The sequence below is a fragment of the Protopterus annectens genome, chromosome 1.part2 (genome assembly GCF_019279795.1).
Source record: "Protopterus annectens isolate FY-2018-M chromosome 1.part2, PAN1.0, whole genome shotgun sequence".
NCBI lineage: Eukaryota > Metazoa > Chordata > Ceratodontiformes > Protopteridae > Protopterus > Protopterus annectens.
Genome location: NC_056727.1, coordinates 1,194,062,791 through 1,194,088,712, shown reverse-complemented (window position 1 = coordinate 1,194,088,712; position 25,922 = coordinate 1,194,062,791). Strand labels below are relative to the sequence as shown.

Genomic DNA, 25,922 nt, shown 5'->3' with positions numbered 1-25,922 from the left:
AAAATGTTCAGTGGAGTTGAGATGTCTGCAGCTGAGGGCAGCAGTGCATTCTTTTCTCGGTGAAATTTACAAAGGCTCATTGCGGAGTTCATTTTCATGAAGTCAGCATGTCTGCAGGTGCAAGCAGTTAATCCTGACAACAGTTGCTGTGGGAAATACAAAATTTAAAGGTACTATGGCAAACAGTTCAGTGAAAAAAATTAAGCTTGAAATTATGGTACGTGAATGAGAGTTAACCTCCCTAGCAGCCTTTAAGAGTTTAATGCAGTTAGCAGAACAGTGTACAATTTAGTTGTATTTAAATATAGGTAGCGCACTTTTTAGGGCTGCTTATGTTTTCTGAAAGCCTACAAGCTGCGAGTCATCTGGGAGGGGGTAGAGAGATAAAACAGACAGTAAACTGCCTAAGTGGGAGCGCAAGTTGTAGCATTCTGTTTAGCATGGGTAATTTTAGGTTAGATAATTAATAGGGGATGAGGGGTTCCGTATTTAGTGGTTGTTTTGTTGATTTTCATTTAAACAGTGTTGAAAAATGACATTGGCTCAGTTGGAGGTGAGAAGAAACAACTGTATATGCATGCAACATAAAGGCTGGAAATTCACATTAAAAAAAAGTGTCACATATAATAGGTGGAGACAATAACTTTGTCATGATGGCTATGGTGTCCGTATTATTTGAAACGTGAATGGGACTTTATAGTTAGAAAGGAAAGAGTAATTGAATTATATAAAGAAATGCAGAATGGAAATTGCAATGCTGCAGGACACGTTTGGAAAGAAATAAGCATGTGAATTTGACAAGAGGATTTCAAAATGGGATAATGTTCTGTAGTCCTATCTCGCCTTCATTCTTACACTTGGGATCGGAGACTAACCTCGCATCCGACTCGGACATTCTCTGCCTCAAAAACTTCTGGTTGGCTCGTGACTAGGAGGTATCCCATCATGCATCACTTACATTACCCAGATCTCTTTTGCCACTCGTTCAGCTCAGACATGATTCTTCTTGGCCGTGGCGAACTGAAAGTTTTTCTAAATCTTTGTCTAGTTATTGTTGGCTAAAATTTTTTTTGGGAGTTTAGTGTATTTTTTGCAGTCCTTGTCTGTTTTAGACTATTTGCTGCACAGTTTACTCTGTGTACTGTTTGTACGTTGATTGGCTGTTCTTCTGTTGGCCTATTGTATCCCTGCATCGCTTCTCTTGTGCTGATTGTTTTTTTGTTGCCTTTTCCTTTCTCCTTGGGCTAGGCCTGCTTAAGTTGGAGGACCTAGTCCCTTGGTTTATCTCCTCTTAGGGCTAGGCCCGTTTAAATTAGAGGACCTAGTTCTCCATTTGCCTTTTTTCTGTACTGTGCTGGTCTGTCTGTTTTGAATATAGTTGTACATTGTTTTTTGTGGTTTTTGCACTATGTCCAAAGGTACGAAGGATCACAAGCCTTCGGGCTTCAAAAAGTGTTATAAATGTGCCCAGAAAATATCCTTAACGGATGGGCACGATCTATGTGTGTATTGTTTGAGGGGGCTATTCACTTCCGAGTCTTGCCTGTTTTGTCATGCATTTAGTCCCCCGGTTCTTCAGGAGAGGAAGAACAAATTTATTTTGAAAGGACTTTTGAAACTTTCCTTTGAGGAGGAATTGGCATATTCATCCTCCAGTTCTAAATCTCCTTCCTCTTCCAAGAAAGACAAACAAAAAGGTGGTCTCCCATACATTCTGTGTCGTCTGAGCCGCCAGACAAGATTATCAATATGACTGCATCCTCGTCGGCTCCACTTGTCTCGGTGCCGACAGAGGTTTCCAGTGTGGATCCATCAGTTTTGGCTCCTGGAGCGTCGGAGCCGATAACGGAGACTTTATCTTGGAGCCGGTCATCTGAACTCTGATCCGTTTCCCCGACTCTTAGGTCGCCTGTCTTCCAGCAATCTAGGTCCCCCACACTATCTTCCAGGTCCTCTAGGAGCTTTTCTGATGAGGTTAAGACAGAGGTGCATAGACTACTTCAGACTTCGGCACTGGCAAATTTACTTTCGACTCTTTCAAATTTACTTTCGACTCTGTCCCAATCTGCTCTGGAGCCCAATGTGCCCCTTGCACCCTGTCTATGTTCCTCCGAGCCACTCTGAGCTTTCGGAGCCAGAGTTGTCGGTGCCTCGGGTTGTGGAAAGGTCCGTCTCAGCTACCTCAGTTGGTCTCTCATTTCCGATATCCGCTCCGCCCTTTCCTTGCCAATCTGTGGGGTCTAGGGTCCTCAGTTCTCCAGTCAGGCCCGTGGGTGAACGCTTCGAATCGAACTTCAGTTCCGAGCCTACCTCTTGGTGCTTTGGCGCAGGTGAGCTTGGACCCTACATCTGCCTCTAAGCCCATCTGCTCGGTGCTGTGGACCTCCTCTGCATCTTCAGAGCAGGGGGCATCCTCTGAGCCGGGAGCATCTGCCTTTGAGGTGATGAGTGTGCTTTCCAGGTCTTCAGTTTCAACCAGAGGTACCGACACTCTTCTCCCTAAAGCGCCAAATTCGGTCTCCGCTCCCTCTCTCTCCCAAAACAGCAGAGACTCTCAGCTTCAGGAAACCTCCATGAGTGGTCCCCTGTCTTCTGAGGTCTCCCCAGAATACCTTTGAGGAGCCACCTAGGAAGACTTAAGAGGAAGAATGCCTACTCCCCAGATGAGTCTATTACATCAGACACTGACCTCAAGGAGTCAGAAGGGGCCACCAAGTTGTCCTGATATCTCATTAACAGATATCCTTGAGATCCTGAAACAGAGAGCCGGCTGGCCCACCACATCCCCTTCTCATGAGTCAGTATACCAGAAGGCTTTCGGGTCTCAATCCTCCACCTCTTGGGTGTCTCCACCTTTTGAAGAGGTACTGGATCTAATGAGTCAAAAGATGTGGGAATCTCCTGATTCTATGTAACCGATTCTTAAAAGACCAAATAAATTTGTCAGCACCTCAGGACAAGGACTTTCTAACTAAGGGCGTTCAAGTAGTTGCCATGGTGGTGGCAGCAGCCACCAAAAAGGAACTTGCTGAAACTTCCTCCACTGTCCATCCACCAAACAAGGAGTCTTGAACGATGGATAGGTACGGGAAGCGTGTCTCTTCTTCAGCGGCTTTTACACTTAGATCGCTGAACTACCTGTCTCATTTCACAAGGCTCCAAAGAGACTATCTAAAAAAGCTGGGAAGAGACTCTGCAGGGTAACGTATCTGACGCGATGTCTCAGATTAACCACAGATGTCTACCCTAAATTCTATTGTGAACTCCTCCATGAGGCTGATATTTTATGCAGCTGATGGAGTGAGTAGGGCAGCGAGTTCAGGAGTCTCTCTTAGAAGACACTCCTGGATGCATTTGTGTAACTTTGCAGAGGCCTTCAAGTCTACGTTTACCAATGCCCCCTTTGGATCCTCATTGTTTGGTACCAAGGTAAAGGATACACTCACTAGGTGCGAGCAGGAAGGAAAATCCCTGTGCCATGTGAGTCCATTTTTCCGTTACTTCTAAACCCTATCCCAAAGGGCAGAAGGGCGGCAAAATGTGGTTCAAAACGTCAGAGTTTTTTTTCAGGACGCGCAAGGTGATTCCTATTCCAGAGGCAGAGGAGGAGGAAATAATGGTAGACGCTGCCCTAGAGGCAGAGTAGGTCCGCAGAACCAGGGAGACCATGACTCCTTTCGTAGTCGTCCCTATCAGCGCTCCTGAAAGGAGGCCCAACTGCCCGTCTCTGGACCCACTCGCGGGTCTTATTTCTTTATACCCAGAAGCCTGGCATGATGTCACTCAAGACAAGTGGGTATTAAAGATATTTACCAGAGGTTACCATATTCCATTCTCTTCTCCACCCCCCTCGGATCAGACCAATCCCAGATGTTCCACCCAATCACAGAGATTCAGCAATTCTAGAAATCCAAACATTGCTCGTAAAGAGTCATCCAACCTGTCCCCGCAGACCAAGTAGGATTAGGGACTTGCACCTGATTCTTTTTCGTGCCAAAAAGAACAGGGGACTTGAGTCCCATCTTGGATCTCAGCAAATTGAACAAATCTGTACAGAAATCCAAGTTCCAAATGGTCACCTTACAGTCGGTACTCCCGTTGTTAGGGAAAGACATTTGGATGTGCTCCATAAACCTCCAAGATGCATACTACCATGGCGCCAAAATAAACAGTTTCAGTGAGGGCTTACCTTCCCGTAGAAAGAATACAGAGCCTCAGGGAACAAGTTTTGAGCTTACTTCCTCTAAGGAAAGCAAAGGCAAAGATGGTGCTCAAGTTTAGGGACAGTGGCTTCTACAATAACACTAGTTCTATTAGCCAGACTGCACATGAGGGTCTTACAGTTGCTACTTTTTGCTCAGTGGTCACTGCAGTTTCTACCACTTTCTCACCCCATCCTAATGAGATTTGTGCAAACAGGATCTTCGTTGGTGAACCCAGGCCAGCAATTAAAACACAGGCAAGACCGTTTGTTCCTCCCCCGCTGTTGCCACTGTGACTACGGATGCCTCCCAGATAGGGTGGGGGGCATTTTCTAGGGAGAACAGTCCAAGGCACGTGGCAGGAACACGAGGCTCATTTTCATGTCACCGTCTTGGAGATGAGAGCAGTGCTTCTGGCGTTGCAAACAGTTCACAGCTTTCTCCCTCTATGGACAATTGCGATCCACTCGGGGACAGTATGTCGGTGGTGTGGTACATAAACAAGGAGGGACCAAGTCTTTACCCCCCTATGTGGAGAAGCCCTTCGAGTGTGGGAGTGGGCAGTGTCTTCCTAGCGCTTTCTGGTCACAATGCACATCCCAGGGAAATCCATCGTGATGGCCAAGAAGCTCAGCAGGCCTCTTCTAATGCCTCACGAGTGGTCTCTGAACACACACTGCAGAACAAATTTTTTGCAAATGGGGTCAGCCTTGCTGCGATCTGTTTGCCACTCCTCTCAATGCTAAATGCAGCAGCTACTTCACCCTGATTTCCTCCAGAAGGGGAAACACCAAGAGATGCACTCATTCACGATTGGCCCTCGGGACTTATCTATGCTTTCCCCCTTGTATCGAAGGTAATTCAGAAAGCAATATCCTTGGGAAGCAAAATGATTCTAATTGCTCTTTACTGGCCTTGACAGATTTGGTTCCCCTTTCTCAGAACTCATCTAATGGACAAACCGTGGACTCTGGGCCCAGTGCCAGATTTGCTGACGCACATGTCAGGGGTGTTCCATCCCTTTCTCCACACCCTCAAGTTGACAGCTTGGATGCTTCAGTTCCATCCCTAGTCAGGCTTCATGACTTTTCTCCTGAGGGTTGTAGACATCCACTCAACCTTCTACCAGAAAAACTTATGCCAGTAAATGAAAAAGATTCGCCTTTTGGGCCCATGAGAGAAACCTTGATCCTACACAGCTCCCATTTCTGCCATTTTAGACTTACTTTCTCAGTTATTCCACCAAGGTTTAGCAGCTCCCACTATTAAAGTTCAATTGGCAGCTATTTCCACCTTTCATTTGGCTAATGAACCTAATCTTGTGGCTCATAGACTGTGTAGTGCTTTCCTTAAAGGGACCGCCTTAAGACCCCCAGTTATGATCCGGTGGCACCATGGGATTTGAACTTTGTTCTCCACTGACTTACGTCAAGCCCTTTCGAACCTTCAGCAACATGTGACCTTAAGTTATCTTGGAAAACTATATTTGTAGTGGCCATCACTTCTGCACGAATGATCTCTGAACTGCGAGCTCTCTCCATTAAGCCCCTTTATTTGGTGTTTCACAAGGATAGGGTCTTCTTATGGACAAAAACCCTTCCTTTATTCCTAAGGTTTCTTCGCAGGCCAATATTAATCAGTCCATTGAATTACCTGTGCTCTTCCCTAATTTTTCTAACAAGGCAGAGTACAAATTTCACTACCTGGGTGTGCATAGACAATTGCGTTTTTATCTGGACAGAACTAAAGATTTCAGAAGGTCAGAACAATTGCTTGTTTCTTTTTCAGATACTAGGAACGGCCTTCCAGTTTCTAAAGTCACATTATCTCACTGGATTTCCAGCTGCATTTACTTTGTATACTCATCCAGTGGCAAAGATCTTCCCTTCATGGTGAAAGCTCATTCTACTAGGTCTGTGTCTACCTAGATAGCTTTTCAGGCTAAAATTCCAATAGACACCATTTGTGCTGCAACAACATGGGCTTCACCTCATGCATTCATTACTTACTACAAATTGGATATGGCTTCCAGGAACAGGTCTTCCTTTGGTTCCACAGTACTCAGGAGCATTTTCCAATGAGCCACCCAAGATGAAAGTGCTAGGGACACTGTCCCAAGTGTAAGAATGAAGGCGAGAAATGACTACAGAACATAAAGAAGTTATGGACTTACCATAATGTTCGATGTTTGTAGTCCATCTTGTCCTTCATTCTTACAAACCCACCCTCCTGCCCCCTCCTTGAGTACCTGGAGGTAGAGTGTCTACTGCCTTTTTTGTTACGTTTGGTCCTTTCAACTGGGTTTGTTCTTTGTCTCTGTTTCTCCTTGCTGCAAATAAGATCTTGGTTATGTTAGTGATGCATGAATGGGATACCGCCTAGCCATGAGATGAGTTTTTGAGCTAGAGAAAGGCAGAGTCGGAGCCGAGGTTGGTCTCCGATCCCAAGTGTAAGAATGAAGGCTGAGATGGACTACAAACATCGAATGTTATGGTAAGTACATAACTTTTTTTCAGCAGAATATTGAGGACTAAGGAAAAGGAGAGAGTAGTTTTACTAATTGCTAGAGGGTCTCTAATGGTGATTGATGGGGGAGACAAAAGTGGTATATTGTGATAGTAAGGGATTATTGTCAAGGGAGGAGGATTACAGTGACGTTTTTATTTCTCCTAAAAATCTAATAAGCCCCATAATAGCAGTTTTCAAAAGAATATAATCAGGTTTCAGCAGGGAATATTTATAGCTATGTAGGGGCTGGAATTTGATTTGCAATAGTAAGGATGTGTCTGGGACCTAGGAGGCAAAGAATAAGAGGATAGATTTTTTAAGAAATTTATGAAAATATTTGGTGTGGGAGATGCGAATTCAATAGTAGGAACTCTTGATAATTTGCACATTATTCCTCAAGGTGCAATAATTGGGCTAGACTATAGGATTTCTATTTCACAGGAACATGTGCCTTTAATTGAAAGCTTTGACACATCCGATAACTATTTCTGATGTTGCACAAATAAACATAAAAATGCAGAGTAATTAAGTAAACATAAGACACATACTTTCCCACCTACCTGTTAAAATGGGAGGAATTTAAGGAGTGGGTCGTGGAAATTATTCAGAACTTGTTAGGTAAGAGAAATGTCTTCAGAAGTTATAGCTAATGACTTAGATAAAATGTAAATGGAGTTTACAAAATATGGTCGGAATAAGAGGAAAGATATGGTTAAGTAATAGAATTACTTGGAGAGACTGACATAGGTTAAAGTATTGTAGAATAAGGGAAATCTCCCAGAACAAAATGAGGAGCAAATGCAGAGTGCTAAAGAAAAAAAAAGGTAATATCTGGATAATATGCATGAGTTTAGAAAAATTGATCAATTTTTTGCTAACTCCAAAGGACAAAAACTTTTAGCACAATGACTTGTGCAACAGAATGATGAAGTGTTGTCGCCAGACTTGGAATCTGCAGCAAGAAAAATAACCAGAGATCTTTTAGAGGTTTTAGAGTTACTCCAGAAATGTTATGAATATTTGTATAAAGCCTTGAAATGTGGAAATCAAGAAAGAGTACAAATGCCAATATTTGTTGAACTTAGTAATGCCAAGGTTAAGGGTAGACTAGGCTGAACTAACAGTTAAAATGGGATCTTAACAGTGATGTGTAATCTATCTTCAGGAAAGTCTCCAAGAACAGAAGGTATTCCTGTGGAAGTTTGGGATTAGGGAGGGAAGAAAGTGATAAAGATCTGGTAGATTTTATTTAACAGTATTATAAAAGAAGGGGAAACGTCAACATCTTGGAAAAAAGCTGTGGTGGCTGTTACCTAAAGATGGCAAAGACCCTTCAGACCCAGCTTGATATAGGTCCTTTTCAATTTTAAGCTACAGTTGTAAAGTGTTTGTTAGCTAAAAGAATGGCAAAGTTGTTCCCAAGATTGATGTAGATCATTGTAGTTTTGTGGAGGGTAAGCAAACATTTGACAAGATTGATATAATGATGATCCAGAGGGAAGCAGAATGTATGAAAATACCCCTGTTGTTGTTGGGTCTTGATGCAGAGAAAGCATTTGACAGAGTAATCTAGGATTTTGGGTAGGGTATTGGAAGCATTTGCATTCCCTGAGCAGTAATATGATTAATTGGAAGGATATATGAAGGATTTGAGACGAGAATTAAAGTGAGAGGGTTCCTCTCAGATAAGCTGTGTTTGAACAGAGGAATCAGGCAGGGGTGTCCTCTCTCCCCTTTTATTTGCTTTATATTTACAGCCGTTGGCAACTATAGGCTCAGAATTACAAGGGTATAATTGGTGTGGTAATCAAGAAATGTTTTATTTATTTGCAGATGTTATTTTGTACCTGATAAATCCATAAAAAGAAAATCAGTCTCTCAGGGAAATAAAATAGATGAAGCTAAAACAAAGGCTATAGAGATGTACACACACACACACACACACACGCACTGGCTCAGCAATACCCATATTTATGGGGCTATAAGATGAAGTTTTTAGGAGTGTGGATTAAAAAGGCTTTTGTTTTAGCAGCTAAGGATATGTGGGAGTACAATAAACAAAAGATAATACAAAAATTGAGAAACTAGAAACTTACGGATATGGTTAAAAGAAGAGCAGTGAAAATGTTTTTAGTCTGTTAGCCTTGTATATGGGTCAGGCACACTTATCAACCTGAGGAGAGGTTATGGACAATAATAATAATGATTTTTTCTGGGAGGGAACGAGGACAAGAGTTAAGTGGATTCTGCAGTAAAACAAGGTAGTTTAGGTTTACCTGATTTGAAAGGATATTTTTACGCAGTTAAGACTGATGTACATAACACAAGCAGAAGGCTATAATTCAGAGAGAAAGTTCAAGAAATAGAGTGATTGGGATTTTGGATGCAGATCCTAAAAGGAAAATTAACCATACATAATATTATATTCATACAGTAGCAGAAAGTGTTCTGCAAACTAAGTTAATACGAAAGTGGAGAGAGGGGTTTTTGTCAGTGGTGGATGAATGCAAGTAGGGGAACAGAAAATAGGCAAGACAGTGTTAGAATTTACTGGAGAAACATGGTAAAGGAACCAAGATATTGGGAGCAAATCTGGAAAGGTAAGATTGGGATGAGGTCAGGAAGACATTTGGATTGTAGGCTTTTGAGGCTGCCTTTCCTACCAGGGCTTGATCTCGGAGTACAGGCAAAGAGAAAAGGATAGGGGAATTTTTAAGTGAAAGACCTGTCTTGGTAGAGTTTTTAGCTGACTCTAAAGCAGAAGCAGCTGTTAAAGGAATAATTAGTAGGACATGTAAAATATTGCAGGATAACTAAGAATCAGTCAGATGAGATTAGAAAACCATTGGGAAGAGGCTGAAAAAGCAGTTCCCAAGAAAACAATGAAGACATATGTATGGCTCTCAAGTATGCAACTAAGTCTGGAAGGTTTAGGATCTTTGGAAGTGTTTGCGTAAGTATTTTTTACCCAAAACAGACTTCAAAGAATTTTTCCTCAGGTACATAGCAAATTTTGGAGGTGTAATGGAGAAGAGAGGTACCTGGGAACACATGTTTTGGGAGTGAAATGAGTTGGCAGATTTTTAAAAAATTCCTACAGATTATTCTATCAAATATTGGGTGAGCAAATGGCTATAAGTAAGGAAATTACTCATTTGAGCTTGGATACGAGATCTGTGTTACCTAGACAGATTAAGGTCTTACTAAGTTTAATTCTGTTAGCCGCCAAAAAATCAGTTCCTAGAAAATGGAAATCAGAGTCTACACCAGCTGTATTTGATATATTGAATGTTATAAAAGATAACTGGAAGAGTGGCCTTTAGAAGAGAAGGAGGAAATGTCATAGAAGTAAACTGAATTTGTGGGAACAGTACATGTAAGATAATGTTCAGGGGGCAGAGTGAGGTTTAAGGGAAGGCCGGAATTTGGCAGTTTTTTTGTAATGTTGGCCTGATGGTGACAAAGAAAATATGGGTCTGTATCAGAAGACCAACAGCTAAAAACACTGAACATCCCTTACCTCAACACTGCTTAACTGAAAGCAGGAAATGTTGAATGGCCAGAACCATTGCAGAGAGTTTGCCATTTCCTCCACTGTAGTGTGATTTTGGAGAAGGTATATTTTAAGTGTATGTGTGTGGGGGGGGGGGGCAAAGCCCTCCACTTTATTTTGTCTGTTGGTTTGTTTTCTTTGTTTGTTGGACCATCGATTTTTTTTTTTTTTTTTTTTTTTTTTTTTCTCTTGCGGGGAAAAAAAATTGCTGTTCTGGCCATTAGATATTTCCTGCTTTTGGTTAGGTTACCTTACGGGTGTTGGGTGTTTTTAGCTGTCAATGTGATACAGACCCAAAAATATATATTGTATTTAAATGGGAAAATGTTTAACATTTTTTTTCTTTTCTTTTTAACTTATATTTGCCTATGTCTTGAGTGATAATTTAATGAAGGTTTTTAAAAAAAAAAAAAAAAATCAGGGGGGGTGGAGTTACTTTTATCACATTTCCTGATGGCTGAGAAGTGCATGGCTTGTGTGTTTTTGTTTTGGCGAAACAGGAGACTTTCCCATTCCAAGCTAAGGATGCCTTCATGTTTACTCCAATAGCAGTTTACACCTCAGGGCTTGATTTCTGATATATCACTTGACCTTGCTGTATTTGCTGGCTGAGTCATCAGAAGTTGAGGTTGCTAGGAAGGTTTTCACTCAGTGGTGGAAACCAATCCCATTGAACCTCCTTAGTCTTCATGTAGTGATCCTGTCTTATGAGCACCACAACGTGCCTGCATCTGTTATGTCTTTGTATTGAACCAAGCCCATCTGTCATTTGTGCATGTTTGCACAGTAGAGTTGAATCCGATTGTCATCATTTCTGCACATAGAATTTCAGTTCTTCTGCTCCTTCTGTGTCGATAAGCAAAGCTAGTCTTTCAGAAGAATATGTTCTTCAGAACAAACCCACATTTCCTTCAGAAGGTGCTTTTCATAATTGTCTGAATCCTCTGATTCCAAGCTGTCTTTGTGGGAGAAGAAATAAAGATAAGATGGTGAATTTATAGCCTGAATTTGTACACTGGCAGTTCAGATATTCCCTAAAGTGATTACATCAGCTCAGGAAGAAAGAGCAGTTTGTTTCTTTTAAACCCGCTTTCTTTTGCTAAACTAAACCTTTCAGTTTAATTATTGGCTTTTTTTTGGCCATTGAAGTCTGTGCCTGCTAGTTTGCAGATGTTGCAACCAAATTTTATTCCATTAGAAGAATGTCTACCTCTATATTTGCATCAACATATATTTGCCATAGCTTAAGCCATGGTGCATTGATCATTTGTGTACACTGCACCAGTCATTCTCACTGTTGACTTTGAATGTCATCCTTATTTGGGAAATCTGTTCTCTAGGATGCTGCTTTTGGATCTCTGCTTGTGCAGTGCTTTGGCTCCTTCCCGGCTGGTATTAACTGGTTGAGATTCTTTCCTATCTAGGAGAGAGGGTTCTTGATTCCTATCTAGGAAAAGGGTTCTTGATGCAGGGTGTGACAAGTTCTTAATGTATTCATTTTGTTTCTGAAATGTTTCTAATTTGGTGCCCTGTACAGCATAGCAATGTGTCCCTCCCATTCTAACAGATGTCAAACTTTTTTTTCAAAAACCTCTCATAAGCTATTAGTTAAGGAGCACTTTTAGAGAACTTGTAAGTTACTGGACTGTCCTCTTTCATGTAAAGCATGACAATTTGACAGTTACCAGCTTTGTAAACTAAAAAGTTCTACATACAAGTTGGTTTTGGGGCAGGTGTCTGCCCCACCTGTATGATAGAGGTGCCATCTCCACCAGCCACGGTTGTTGGACTTTCGGTAAGTTGTGTGTACTGGTGTATTGCTTGTTTAACATTGTAAGAGTCAGATTTTCGTTTGTTTTCATGATTTGTAGGAAGATGCTTGCTACTGTGAAATGGGGCTGGACTGGCAGGCTCAGGATAAATGAATACTTGTGTAGTACACTGAATAATGTACATCTGTAGGGACCTGAACAAAATGCAAGTTCACTTTGGGGCATGTAACTTAATAGCATACCAACTACATAACGGTTGCTTTTACTTCTACCTCAGTCACCACTTTTTATCGATGAGAATATCGGCAGAGTGTTTTAAATACTAAATTGTGAAAATACCCATTTGTGTAGACTGTCAACACAGTCCCTCTTAAAGGATGACCTGGAAGCAATATCTGGTTCTGACTTGATAAAGGTCACAGAGTAGGCTGAGTTAATCAAACCCTGTACCACAAAAAAAACAGTTTGCAACCTTATCCTCTGCACCACCTGCTAGACTAGAGTTGTTTCTCTGTTTTTGTATAATGCCATGTATGTGCTTTTATGCGTCATAATCTGCAATACATTACTAGTCAATGGACAGAGTGAAACAGGGTTATAGGCATCAGTTCCTACCTAGTCAACAAATTTAAATAAAATTACTGTCTTATTTAAGCTTGGTTCACAGTTTTAAAAAATTGATTGACAGCGTAATAATGTTGTTGGATTAGGGAGTTGAAAATGTCTCTCAGAAAGGTAGTAAAAGAAAACTGGATTGAAGATCATGCAGGAGTGTACACGTTAGAGTTAATAGGCATTTTGGAAATACAAGTAGTAGAATATTTTATACTGTGCAAAAATGTTTTATTTAATCAGTGCAGTGCTGGTCTTTTACAATCCTTTTGTGAAGTTTAACTTTGTGATCTTTATCTAAAGGATATTTCTTTGCATCTTAGATTGTTTGCAGATGTGCAAATCCTTTGGACAAATCTGTGAAAGAGAAAATTTCCATGTTTTGCCACGTAGAACCTGAGCAGGTTAGTAAAAAAATGCATTTTTTTTAAAACCTGGTATGGTTAAATTAAGCAAGTGTAAAGAACATTTGCAGGGTCTTTCTTTTTAGTGCCTTTCTGGTGCAAAAAGCCATCTAAATTCTGCAGCCCCATAGGTGCTAATATGTTCAGAACTGGCATGCCACTTACTGCAAGAGAAAACTGGCTTTGTTGAATAAAAATGTGTTTATAGGTGTTTCTTGTACTAGTTTTTTTTTATTCAAGTGCTTATCTGTATATTTCAGAAAATAGTCTGCAGAATGAAGTGTTTTAGGAGGTTAGTATTTGCCATGGAAGGTTGGACAAAAGTGCCTGAGCCACAGTTTCGTTATTGGAATTTCATCCCAGTCACCAGTAGGACTGAGACCATCAGGATTTAGCCTGGTATCTAAAACTTTCTCATGCTGCCTAAGGCTCTCCCCTTTACAAAAGATCCTGTGGGCACAACGACCCCATTCCAGATGTCTTTAGCTGCATGTTATGGTCTGATTGCTCTGACCAGTCCCTGACTTCTGATCTATTGCTTCTATTTTAGGAAGTGACATTTTTGAAGTTCTTTTCTTAGGTTGTGACTTGCTTGCATTTGGCATCTTACATCATTCCAGTCCTTTTTTCTCTTGATAGTTTGTTAGCTGTTGTGATTAAAGCTATGCTGTCCTCTCTGAGCTTGGCACCATTTTGTTGCTGTGGTACTTTTGTTGGCATCTGGATTCTCTGGATAATGAATAAGAAACTGGGCTGTGGGCTGTTTAAAGAGTGCAAGTGTGGAGCTGAAAACTGCCACAAGAAAAGCATGTAAAATGTGTTTAGCTTCCCAGCATTTTCCTGAGGATTATGCAGTTTGCACAGAGTTTAGGCCATCCATCCTTAAATGCTAAAATTCAATAGTTGGAGAAACTCCAGGCTGCCGGTCTGAATCCCTTTGTTAGGGCTTCCCTCTCAGCTAAGGATTTAGAGAAATGGGTATGGATTCTGCATCCAGTGTCATAAAGGTAGTCTGCGGATGACTTTAAACCTATTTCAGACCATGATATGCATTTGTAGCATCTGTGCCTCAAAGGTTAAAGCACCTTGAAAAGAACTACCGTCCTCCTGCTAAATGTGTCTTGTGTACTCTGAGTCTGTGCTTTGCATCTCCATCCTCACTGTGCTGTTTCAGGTCCCACAAGTCTGTATTGGTCCAGCTGTGATATAAAAGAATGAAATGGGCCTTGAGTGTTCACCATATGTAGTCACAGGTTTCCACACTACATAATCCAGGGAGCCCTTTTATATGGTAAGGGTGCAATATATCCTTTCTGTCTGTCTGAAGGAGACTAGATATGCTTTTTGGGCCATAAGGATGCATATCTACACATAAAGTTTAAAAGCAAATCCAGGAGGTTCCTTCCCTTTGTAGGTGAGACTCATTTTTAGATACATACATTGCCATTTGTTCTCATCTCATTCCTCAGGTGTTTTCCATATTCAGGTCTGTGGTAGTGTAACTCTGTGGCTGCAGGGTTCCAGGCGCTTTACTTAGGATACTAGTTCATAGTGTCCGAATCTATCAGTGTTCACTGCTTGCCGAGGCCTACTTCTTCAGTAGTTTTGTTCCTTAGAATAACAATCTTTCAAAATCTTCTCTAAGCTAATGCTCCTACAGACAATTACTTTTGTAGGCTGCATCTTCTACACAGTCTTGCAAGACTTTCCATTTAGGCAGTATTTTGTCCACTAGTTATCTACATTGCTGCTGATTTAAAGCAGAATGGTTTCAGCTGCTTTTTGCCTATGAGTACTGGATGTAAACATGTCTGTTCATGGTAGGTATCAGATGAGGATGCTTTAGTGGACCCTGTAACTTCAATGGGGACTAGCTTTCAGAAACATTGCATGCACAGGATATGATATCCAAATGTGGAGAGCATCTTGGGTGATGGACTTGAGAATCCAGTCTCTCTGGGCTGATCATTTCAGGCCACTGTTCCTCAGCCGAGTTTGATCAAAGATGCTTCTGCTGTGAAGTAGGGAGGAGTTTATAGTACACTGCCCAAGGCACATGCGTTTTTTCTAAGACTAATCGGCACATCAGCTTTCTGCTAATAATGGTGGTTTTCCTTAATTTGTAGGTATTTCAGGATTCCCTTCCTTCTTGTACACATGCAGGAGAGAACTCATTCATTTCCCTTGCGTCGGTAAGCCATGGAAATGGGTCTTTGTTTTGAACCACTTTCTAGTTGCCCTTTGCATCCTGAGACACATCAGTTTCCTTGAGGACTGGCTCAGCTCTTGTATTCTGATGGCTTACAAGTGATCTCTGTGTTCGACAGTAACAGACACTGTTTCAAAAACAGGCAAAATCTTTTTGTAATCTGTTTTTGTTCCCATCCAGCTACAAATGCAACCACTTTTTTTCCCATAGTTTCTCTCTTGGGAATTTTCTCCAGAGATTCATTCATCCAAGACTCCTTTACACCTTTCTCCATTTCCCTTTATTCTTGGGTTTATATAAGGGGCCAGGAATTGCAATGCCAAAGTGATCCCTTTTGGATCTGTCAAGTATTTTCCCCTAACCTCCTGGATAGGCCTGTCTGCCTGAAGCCTTTCACGAATTTCCTGTGTCCGCTATCTGGTTGGCCTTACTTGACCGTTCAATCTCTCAGATGAACTGCCTGGTTTGTCACCGTCTATTAATGGCCAAAGACCCTTCATACTCTTAAGCAGGTAGTTCAGATTCTTAACTCTGTGCAGCAACATGAAAAAAATTATTGTAGCAAATGGACATGGTTCTACCTTTGTGCTTTTAGGTTCATTTACAACCCCTTGACTGCCTGCACAGGAGGGTCCTGTGGCTCACTATGGGTGAGTATAACTTTCAATGCACATTGCACTGTGTGGCATTTCCAGTGGTCCAGAATGTTTAGTGTGTATTAACTGTTCTGAAGGAGTGCCTACAGTAGAATGTGTGGTGTACTGTCTGATGGACATGCCCTTGATGGCCCCACCCAGAGACTCTTGGTAGTATTCACTGAATGAACATTCATTTGGCTGCATTCTTTAAGGATCATCATAAACTCTGAGAAACTTGTTAATCTTTCTCCATCTTGTAGTTGGATTCTGTCCTGTATTAGTAGTTCCTGTCCATGTTAAGTGGCCAAGATAGTTGTATCTTTGATAACATGGTGATAGCACAATGGAGGGTTAAAGCCTAAAATTACTTGCTTCTTTTGGGCTTAATGACAAGCAGTTTTTCCCTTCTGCATGCCTGAAGATCTGGTTAACTCATTGAACTGTGAGATGTCAGTGGGTGCAAATTCATCCTGTGTTCACCCATTCTTGGTGGCATACTTTTGTAACTGGGGTCTAAAGTAATGGGCATTGTCTGCCAGTGCCACTTTTGGGTATATGTTTTTCTGCATTCTCAGTTGTTGGCAGGTCCTGATGACTGATAGTGGGTTAGGGAGCTTATCTTGGATCCTTTATAGTCCATGGGAAGTGATCTTGCTTTGAGAATGAGGATCTACATTAACCATTTGGAGTTGTGCATGACTCCTCTAGCCACCGTGGGTCTGGAAGAGAATCTGCTCCTGGTATAACTCTTGGTTTTGACATCTGTTCCATTGTGTGATACATTTACAAGCACCCTGCTGGTACTCATTCTGTCTTTATTGCTTAACTGAAACTTACTCAACAGTACAGTAGATGTCTGCTGTAAAACTTGAACCCAATTAGCAGCTGCACTAGTGTTCTACTCATTCCATGTTGGTCCTTTCCATCAGCTTCTTTACTCTGTTTTTTGCCAGTGTATGTTGCTGTCCTGATCTTCCTTGTGTAAACCGTTTGTTTTCAGTGGGAGTGAACTGGGAAGGAGAGAAACAATCCTGACATTTTATTAACACCTTTATTAAATATTAAAGCACAACAAGCAAGTTCCGAACAAGTAGGTATAATCCAGAGGTTTATTCAAACTGTGAAGCGCTTTTCGTCTTCCCTTTTAGGAAGACTTCTTCAGAGTTAAAATCACTTTACTACACTGTTATAAAAACAAAAAGTGGCGCCAAAAATCAGCTCTGTCATTTATAAAATCACTAGCAGCTGCCTTGTAAAAAAGGCGCCCGTTGCCATAGTATTTACTGTACAAAGGTATACTTGTTCAACAGTCTCAATGTTGACTCCCACCATTCATCCCCATAAAAACAAATAAAATACATATGTTAGCAAAGCGTGTAGGTCGTAGTGCACCATAATGTATTCGTAGTCCGCTCTGTTCTAATAGTGCAAAGCAGACTACTCGAAAGACACAGCAAGTTGTTGCAAGCTGAAAATAAATAAAATAAAATTCTATATCTAAAATCATGAGCAATTAAACACTTCCCTAAGTTCCCAGCTCGTTCTTGTAGTCCTAAAACAAGTAATTTGTCACTATGGTATACTTGCGTAAAAGTAAACGAGTCCAACATATCAACACTAATCTTTCTGAGGTAACCAGAAAGTGACCAGTTTTAAGTTGGAATCAGTTGGGTAATTGCTTTATTTACGGTCCTTTATTTTGTTTTTAGTAACCTTAAGTATTCTCAATTGTTGTATTAGCTTAGTTACTTTTGATGTTATGAAACAGAAAAGGTTATCTAAACAGGATACTTATTTAAACAGGATAGTTATTTAAACAGGACATCTGGTACGAATGCGAACCCCAATACTTCAGAAAGATTAGTGTTGATATGTTGGACACTCTTGTTTTTATAACAGTGTAGTAAAGTGATTTTAACTCTGAAGTCTTCCTAAAAGGGAAGACGAAAAGCACTTCACAGTTTGAATAAACCTGTCTATTATATCTACTTGTTCGGAACTTGTTTGTTGTGCTTTAATAGTTGGCTTTGTTGCCGTTGAGATTTAGTACCTTTATTAAATATGACATTTTCAAAAGGTGACATAGATACTTGTACATTGATAGAAAAAAAAACATAACATTTTCTTTGTTTTTATACAGCATACACATTTTCAACAATTTCCATTCACTCCCATCATTTAAATTGTTCAAACCCTGCCTTCCTTTAAACTTTGCTTTTCCTGAACAGTATTCTGCATGTATCGTTCCCACAAATTCCATGTAATTTATTTCTTCCATCCTGCCTTTCTTGTTAGTAGGTGTATATCACCAGCAGCTGACTTGGATGGTGACAAGATCTGCTTGAAAATCTGCTTTGAGATCTGCTTAGTTATTGTCTGAAGGGCTGTGACAGATATAGATACTGCATGATCTGTTTGGCTTTCATCTTCTGCACACCAGGGATGGTTTTATTTCTTTTTTATAAGCCTGCCACCATCCTTGAACTTGTTTTGATAGTTGTATAGCCATTTAACTACTAAACTTTGGTGGTTGGATTAAGTAAATTGTTATGGCTGCCATTTGGCTAACTGTGATGTAGAGCAGGTCCTTTGATCACCTGGAGCTCAGTTGTAATCCATATCAGATATTTTTGTTTAATGTAATGTCTGGCTTCTGACCACCCAGTTTATAGTCCTACCCAGATGGAAAAAAATGTGTGCCTCTGGTGAGCAGAAGGAGCTCAACAACAGTGTTTATCTCCAGTGCTTCTCATACTGGACTGAAAAATGTGCTGCAGCTGCATACGGCACTGGAAATATGACTATGACCTGCTAAATTAAATGCTTTTGAAGATTAGTTGTGGTATATTTGATTTTTATTTTATGCTTATTTACCTAGACTCTTTACTGTGCTTGAAAGGTCATTTGGTGATGGGGGTGTGATCTTTGTAAAGATGTCTGAGCTTGAAGCAGTTCTGGTAATGATATACTTTGGACTACTTTCACATGTATGCGTAAGCTTATATTGTTGAAAAAAATAACTGAGGATTCATAAAATTACATTTTCTTCATGTATGATAGGTTATTTGTGTCCACGATGTCTCTTCTATATACCGGGTACCTTTACTTTTGGAAGATGAGGGCGTTGTTGACTTTTTCAGGCGTAGACTTGATCTGCCTATTGAAAGAAAACCCAGAAGATTACTTATGAAGTGGAAAGAAATGGCCGACAGGTATTTAGTGCTAATTCATGGCTAGTATTTGTTCTTGGTATGCTATAGTGTGCTTAGCCATATCCAGGTTATTTAAAAATATTTTCCAAACATATTGTGCTAATCCATTGCTGGCCATTGGCTCCCCCTCTGAGTGAGAGCTGGGTTTTCCTGCTTTTTATAGCTTATTTTGTTCCTTAGAGGTCAGTGTAGTAAACTTTTCCACAGTAGTCTTCTGGAAGAGACGAGCTGGTCCTTGGTGACACTCCCATCACTGCCTGGCCCTCTGAAGCTACAGTAATAAAAGTATGCATGTGGCATTACAGTAGTTGGCCTTTTCCTTTTCTTTTTTTTTTTATTGTAGAAAGTAATCGTGTTACGTTGATTTGCAACTGCTGCGTATTAGCCAGGCTTTAACTTTGGTCAACAAAACAATTTGAACCGTGGTAACCAGCAGTATGGGTGTGTGCGGCATGTCTTTGGAGGGGAAAAGGCTGTGACCCCTTTTTTTTTTTTTTTTTGCTGTACAGGTTAATTTAGTAGGATATTAATGTGCCAACAGTTGATTTGTAATCCTGTTTTTTGATGCAGCTTTTAACACCACTCTGGAAATGAAATCTCCTAAAAATACTCATGCACCCTTCCCAATAAAAAAAAAAAAAAAGATTTCTCTCAAAATCTTACAAGTTTGTGTTTGGTTGGGGGGGGGGGTTATATTATACAAATACTTTGATTTACCTTGAACATTTTTCTTTGAATTGGTTTTGAAATAGTTGAACACCTAGTAGCAGTGCCACATAGTAGTTTGAGTGGTTAAATTATGCACTTGTTTGTTCAGTGTAGTGTCTGAACAGTTTTGCATATAGGAGATTGGCGTAGTGGTTAAAGCCTTTACCTTACAGACACAAGGTGCAGGGTTTAATTCTTACATGGGGTAATTGACCACAGTGCATGTTTTATATTAGTGTGTGAATAAATTCGGTCATTAGCTAGCATACTGTAAAGGCATATTTATTTGGTGGCATGTGTCAGTTTGGACTGATGATTCTTTTTCTGTATAATTGGAAGGCTTTTCAAATTTGGTCATTGATATAGACCTTGAAATAGCACTGTTACAGTGGATATACAGAGTAGTGCCTGATGTGCCAGGACTTCATCCTGGCTACCTTATAGAATAAAGGATAAGCCTAGGGCCTGCCTTGACAATGAGCAAGATCACCTTAGTAGAGGGAAGTCTGTGCAAGTCCAATATACTGTATCAGACAATAATTGCAGATTAGGACAGAAAAGGTAAGGAGTATGACTGCATTCATTGTCTTGAGCTCCCCCCACAGATATCTGCCCCACCCTTCACTGGCTGCAAGCTGTCCATAACTGATTGTGAGATCAGTAGTATTCTAATCATTGGCTGTGGAACAAGACTGTTCATACAAGTGCTTTTTCTGCAGCCTCATCACGCCCATTGCATTGGACTTGCTCTCACTGTTCACATGGTGGAACATTCCAAGTGGGAGCAGGAGATCAACATAAGGGGGTGGTGTTGGCAGATAATGCAGGCCTATGTTACTAATGCTTTAGTGGGTATATCCTATGACTTTAGGAACCCACAAGATGTGCTCCTCTCTCTGCTCACATTAGAGTTGAGATCAGGGAAGGTCTGATGTTTCCAAGTACTAGTGGATGAGGATATTTCCCTGTCCTGAGTTGGAGGAATCCGAGGGAACTGAGGGTGTGATGAGATCTGTCCAGCTCCTACTTACCCATAAGACTTGATCTCAGCAGGGCTGTTTTCAGCTTAGCACCTAAAACCTTTGTAGGCTGGAGAACTCCACCCCTTTACTTGTTATCCTTTGCACATAAGCTGCTCTTCAGATCTGTCATTGCCTATAAGACTTTGTTATATCTGTAAACTCTCCCAAGCTGCTGTTTTTAATTTTAGAGTTGGCATGTGAATTTTAGTACGTCTGTTGAAGGTCTGTCTCTCTCACTTTGTCCCCAGCCCAGTCCCTGTCACCTTCAACCACACAATATTCAGTTCCATAATTAGTGTGTGAGAGTTGAGAGTTTAGTTTGTCTGCCCTACCTTCCTTTTAGCATTGACAATTTTCTTGACGTTAGATTATTGCTACACAGATGCTGTTAATTTCATTTGTTTTCTGTTGAGGCATGATTTCTGAATATGACTGCTAATATATGAATGTTGTTTTAATATATCCTTTGATCTTTAGTTGTTGTTTTATCATTTGGCAGTTACCATTGCCTGGGGTTAGTCGGGACCTTTTATTGATACATCTGATGATCTCTAATATGGTAAATGCATTTTGTGTGGCTGTTCTATGATTTTTTTTCCTTGCACTGCAGCCAGTCCTTCTGTGCTTGGCCCCATTTCAACCCTGTCCCTGCTTGATATCAGTTGGACTTGGATACTGCTAACACTGTGTAAAGTGGGCAATGTTTTCATGGTTATTCTTTAGGTATAGATGCTTTTCTGTAATTTATAGCTTGCTTAGTGCTTGAAACATAAAATGTATAGTTTTGAAGTTGATTTTCATTTCATGTGTATGAGTGTTTTCGATCACACTTGAGTTCAGTTCTTCTTGGTCTGGGCCCCTTTACTAGCCCATTCAGTTGTGGTTGTATAATTGGTATGATTTTTTTTTGTTTTACTGTCGTCTTCGTGTCAGTGCTGACCCTAGTTCCAAGTTGAACTTCAAGAAGGTCAAATTATTGCTTAGTTTTGATATGTTTCTCCATATTCGCATCAGTCTGATTCCAGGCCGGTCATTGACCTTCCTACAGAGTTATCTGCATTGACTACAGGTCCGAGTCTAGACAGACTGAAGTCAGGTTGAGCTCAGTATTGACCAAGTCGTTTCTTGGTCCCCATCATCTGTTAATAACTTCATCACTGTCCGTGTTATTCTCAGAATTCTTCTCCTGTCAGAACCAGCTTGGATACTAGTTTAACTTACTACAAGGCCAGTGAGTATTTCTTGGAGCCAACCTTCCTTTTCGGTTCCAACCTATAGTCTCTTGGCACTGACCTCTGTTAACAGCACAGATGCTTGCTGATGAGTTTGGGTCCATTTACCTTCCTGAAATTGATTCGTCTCTGTGACAACCTAGGATATTTATATTGATTACTGCTGCCGTAGCTTTGGTTATATGGGTTATTTCCTGACATGGATATAACAGCTGGACAGCTTCCAAAGTTCTGGGAAACTTCCACATGTTCAAACTATTAGGCAGGCCTGTCCAGGAAAAAGACTGGTTTGAGTGCCAAACCCTTTGCAACTCTTCAGCTACTGAAGAGAGCTCTCCTCTCCAGGCTTTCAAGGATCAACAGTCTGTTTATGCTGTTCTCATGTTGGTTAGAAAAGTTCCCTGGAGAAGGGGGCCTTCCACATTTAAATATTTGTTTTTATGCTTCCTTTGTTAGAAAGGTTAATCTTTAACTAGAAATGAGTTTTAATGGACTCTTAAAATTTAACTGTAGTTTTAAATAGGAGTGCTGCTTTTTTTTGAGGCTGCTGCAGCCAACGCTGGTTAATCAGATCAGTCATCTTTTACCCCGGATCCCTTAGGTGTAGCACCTACAGCCACTGTGGACTGGAGGTTAGTCACAGCCTCTGCATCTGTTTGGGGTCCCCTCACTGGGTGAAGAGCAAGGGAGAGCCACCTTTGTCAGTTCTGGGAGAGGGAGCAGGGAAAGCTACCCTGTTTGTTCAGGATGTTGTGCCCATCCATGGAAAAGTTGCTGGTGCCATTAACACTGTTGACCCCATTTTCTTCGTTTAAGAAGAAAAAGGAAAATAAACATGTATTAACTCCTTTTCAAATTTCCTTGGGCAGAAGTAGTTCACTGCATCTGGCACAAGGTCTAATTCAGGCTATTGATCCTTTTTGTAAGTTAGTTGCTTGTAAAAGGAAAAAAGGATGACTAAAGGGACCATGTCCCCACCTCCCACCCTTGCATTCCCTTTTCCTCTTCCAGAATGAATTTCCACATCTGTCTATGGCAACTGAAAGTTTCAGACAAATGGGTTCTGAAGATTGATCATCAGGGTTACACATGGCAGTGGGAGGAAATTTCTCCTTTTCTGGGTGTAATTCCTCATCCACCAGTCCAGACTCTTCTTTTTAATCCTGTCCTTCAATGTTTGGTGTCTTAAGCAGTAATAAAGCCATTTCCTCCTTCCCAATTTGGGAAAGGTTTATTTTCAGTGGCTGATCTTGGTGCCAAAGAAAACAATGTCTAGACTAGTTCTCTATTTTTTTTTTCCCTAAACCAATTTGTGATGGTTCCAAATGCTGTTATTTCATAACCTGATACCTCCTCTTCGTCTCAAGTTTTCTGGTAATGCTAGATTAAAAAAATGCTTATTGTATCCCTTTTCATCCAGATTTCAAGCTTTTCTTAAGGCTGTGTCTGCCTGAATCACTATCAGTTTTCTACCTTACCCGATATACTCTCCATTTCACCAAGAGTGTTCACAAAGTGCCTAGATCCAGTTATAGTTCATTCCAAGCTGCACGGTATCCACATTTTTCCATATTTAGCTCATCTTTGCAAACACTTTTTTTTTTCAAAGTGTCTGGAATCTCTGACTTGGGTGAGAGATCTCTTGACCAAGCTGGGATTCCAAGAGAACATGCAAAAGTCTCTTTTGCCTTCATTACACGGGAATGTGCTTTTTACTGTTTATTGGGGAAAGCTGTTAGTCACCTCACTTCAGGGTTTTTCTCCAGTTGGAAAAAAATAGGTATATCCAGATCTATTCCTAGGGTTTTCCAGTCAGACTTCAGTCTCTGCAAGGGAATACCTCTGGAATTTGGGTGTCAGGGCATTTGCTGTCATGATACCCCTGACAAGACTTCACATGACATGCTATCTCTGAAACATGGTTAAAACCCTCCCTAAAAGATTCTGAAATAACTCCCCCAACTACAGTATCATTAGAAAAGACAGAACCCACAAAAAAGGTGGTGGGGTTCCTCTCCTCTATTCTTCCTCCCTTTCAGTTACTCCATATACTAAGCCTATCCCCCAATTTGCCAACGCTGAGTTAATTCTGGCCCTACTCCAGATGAACAGGCATAAGTCCATATGCATAGCCTCCCTCTATATCCCTCCTGGAGACAATACCCCTATCCTTGAGGATATTCTCTCTTGATTCTCCACCAACATAACCAATGAGACTATAATCTTAGGCAATGTGAATATTAACTGGTCCTCTATTATATCCCCTACTAACTCCCTAAACATTAACCTCTACAACTTTCACCAGCTTAACACCACAACCAGACCATCAAAGGACTAATTCCTCTGGAAGCACCCTTGACTGGATTCTAGTATCCCACCCACATCTCATCTCCAGTAGTGGTACCCTCCCTGCCTCCGTTAGTGATCACTTTCCCATTTTCACTCATCGTCACTGTCCCTCCCTACAACTGTCTCATACCACCATCTCTATACGCTCCTTAAAACACTTCAACCCCAACACCTTCTCTGACCTACTGAAACCATTCAACTGGAAGCCTCTAAAAATTCTTCCCCTAGATGAAGCAGTCACCTACTTTAATACAACATTTCTAAACCTTTTCGACACCTTTGCCCCCTTGAAAACTTAAAGAATTAAAAGCAGCACCATTCCCTGGATAACTGAAGACACATTAGTGGTCATGCATCTCCGTGATAAAGCCTTGAAACACCACCATAAAAATAAAACCCTAGTCACCCTAAATGAATGCAAAATGTTCCGCAACAGAGTTAAAAAGCTCATCACTTCAGATCATAAATCCTACTATACCACACTCCAAAATAACCATAAGACGAACCCTAGAAAATTCTGGGATAGTATTTCCACCCTCTTTAACCCAGGCAAAAAGGAGAATCCTTGCCCTGATCACAATGCTTCTGATATCAACTTAGCCTCCCAATTTAACTTCTTCGACTCCATAACCAACTTCATTGCAGTTTTTTTGTCTGATGTGACAAGGACTAAGATGCCAGCAGTCTCCAGAGACTCTGAAGTCACTGGAGAGACTTATCTACCCTGTTTTATATCACCAATGTGTTCATGAGGCTCATTTTTAGTGCTGATGGAGCATCACAAATGTCTGGATCTGACATTGTCATGCAGCACAACGCTTGGATGTGTTTAACTTTGCAGACTACTTCAAAGTGTCCTTTGTCAATGCCTCTTTTGATGGTGGTTCTCTCTTTGGGCCAAAGTGAAGGATACTGTGTTGAGGAATGAGCAGGACAGGAAGATGCTGTCTGACATAGTAGTGTGCTTTTCCATCCCGCAACAGACATTTTCAAGGAATCAAAAAAGGCAGCAAGCTTTTCCAGAAAGTTGCAGCAGTTTTCTTAGAACACTGCTTCAGAGGATTTCTCCCAAGGTTGGGGGGGGGGTCATAATGGGCCTTGCAAGGCAGGGGTGGTCCGCAGAAGCAGGGGTTCTGCAAGATATTCTCTGGCAGGCCCTTCCAGCGGTCCTAAGGGTTGCCCGACTGTTCTATTCTGGAGACAGTTGGGGATTGGTTAGCTCCTCGCTCAAAAGCTTTGAAGGCCATCACCTCAGACGCATGGGTGCTAAGAGTTGTATCCCTTTTTTTAGATGTTCCAAACTTTCATCAAAAGTAACTTCATGATGTCCCGCCCCATCAGAAATTGCAGGCAGCAGCAGAGATCCACAGGCTGCTTGTAAACAGTCATCCAGGAAGAACCACTTACCAGTAAGGATCTGGGGCCTATTCCAGATTTTTTTTAGCTCAACAAAAGACACTATATTGGGCCAGTTTTAGATTTAAGCTGACTGAATCAGTTT

The 25,922-nt window shown here is 41.0% G+C and overlaps 1 protein-coding gene across 1 annotated transcript in view; it reads left to right on the top strand.

Annotated features, from left to right (window-relative positions):
• Window positions 1–25,922, top strand: part of CTPS1 (CTP synthase 1) — a gene marked incomplete in the record, with an annotated part of 606,469 nt that overhangs the window by 222,741 nt on the left and 357,806 nt on the right. Inside the window, 2 exon segments of the mRNA XM_044060229.1 lie at window positions 12,971–13,051; window positions 18,959–19,110. Coding sequence (XP_043916164.1) covers window positions 12,971–13,051; window positions 18,959–19,110 — 233 coding nt within the window.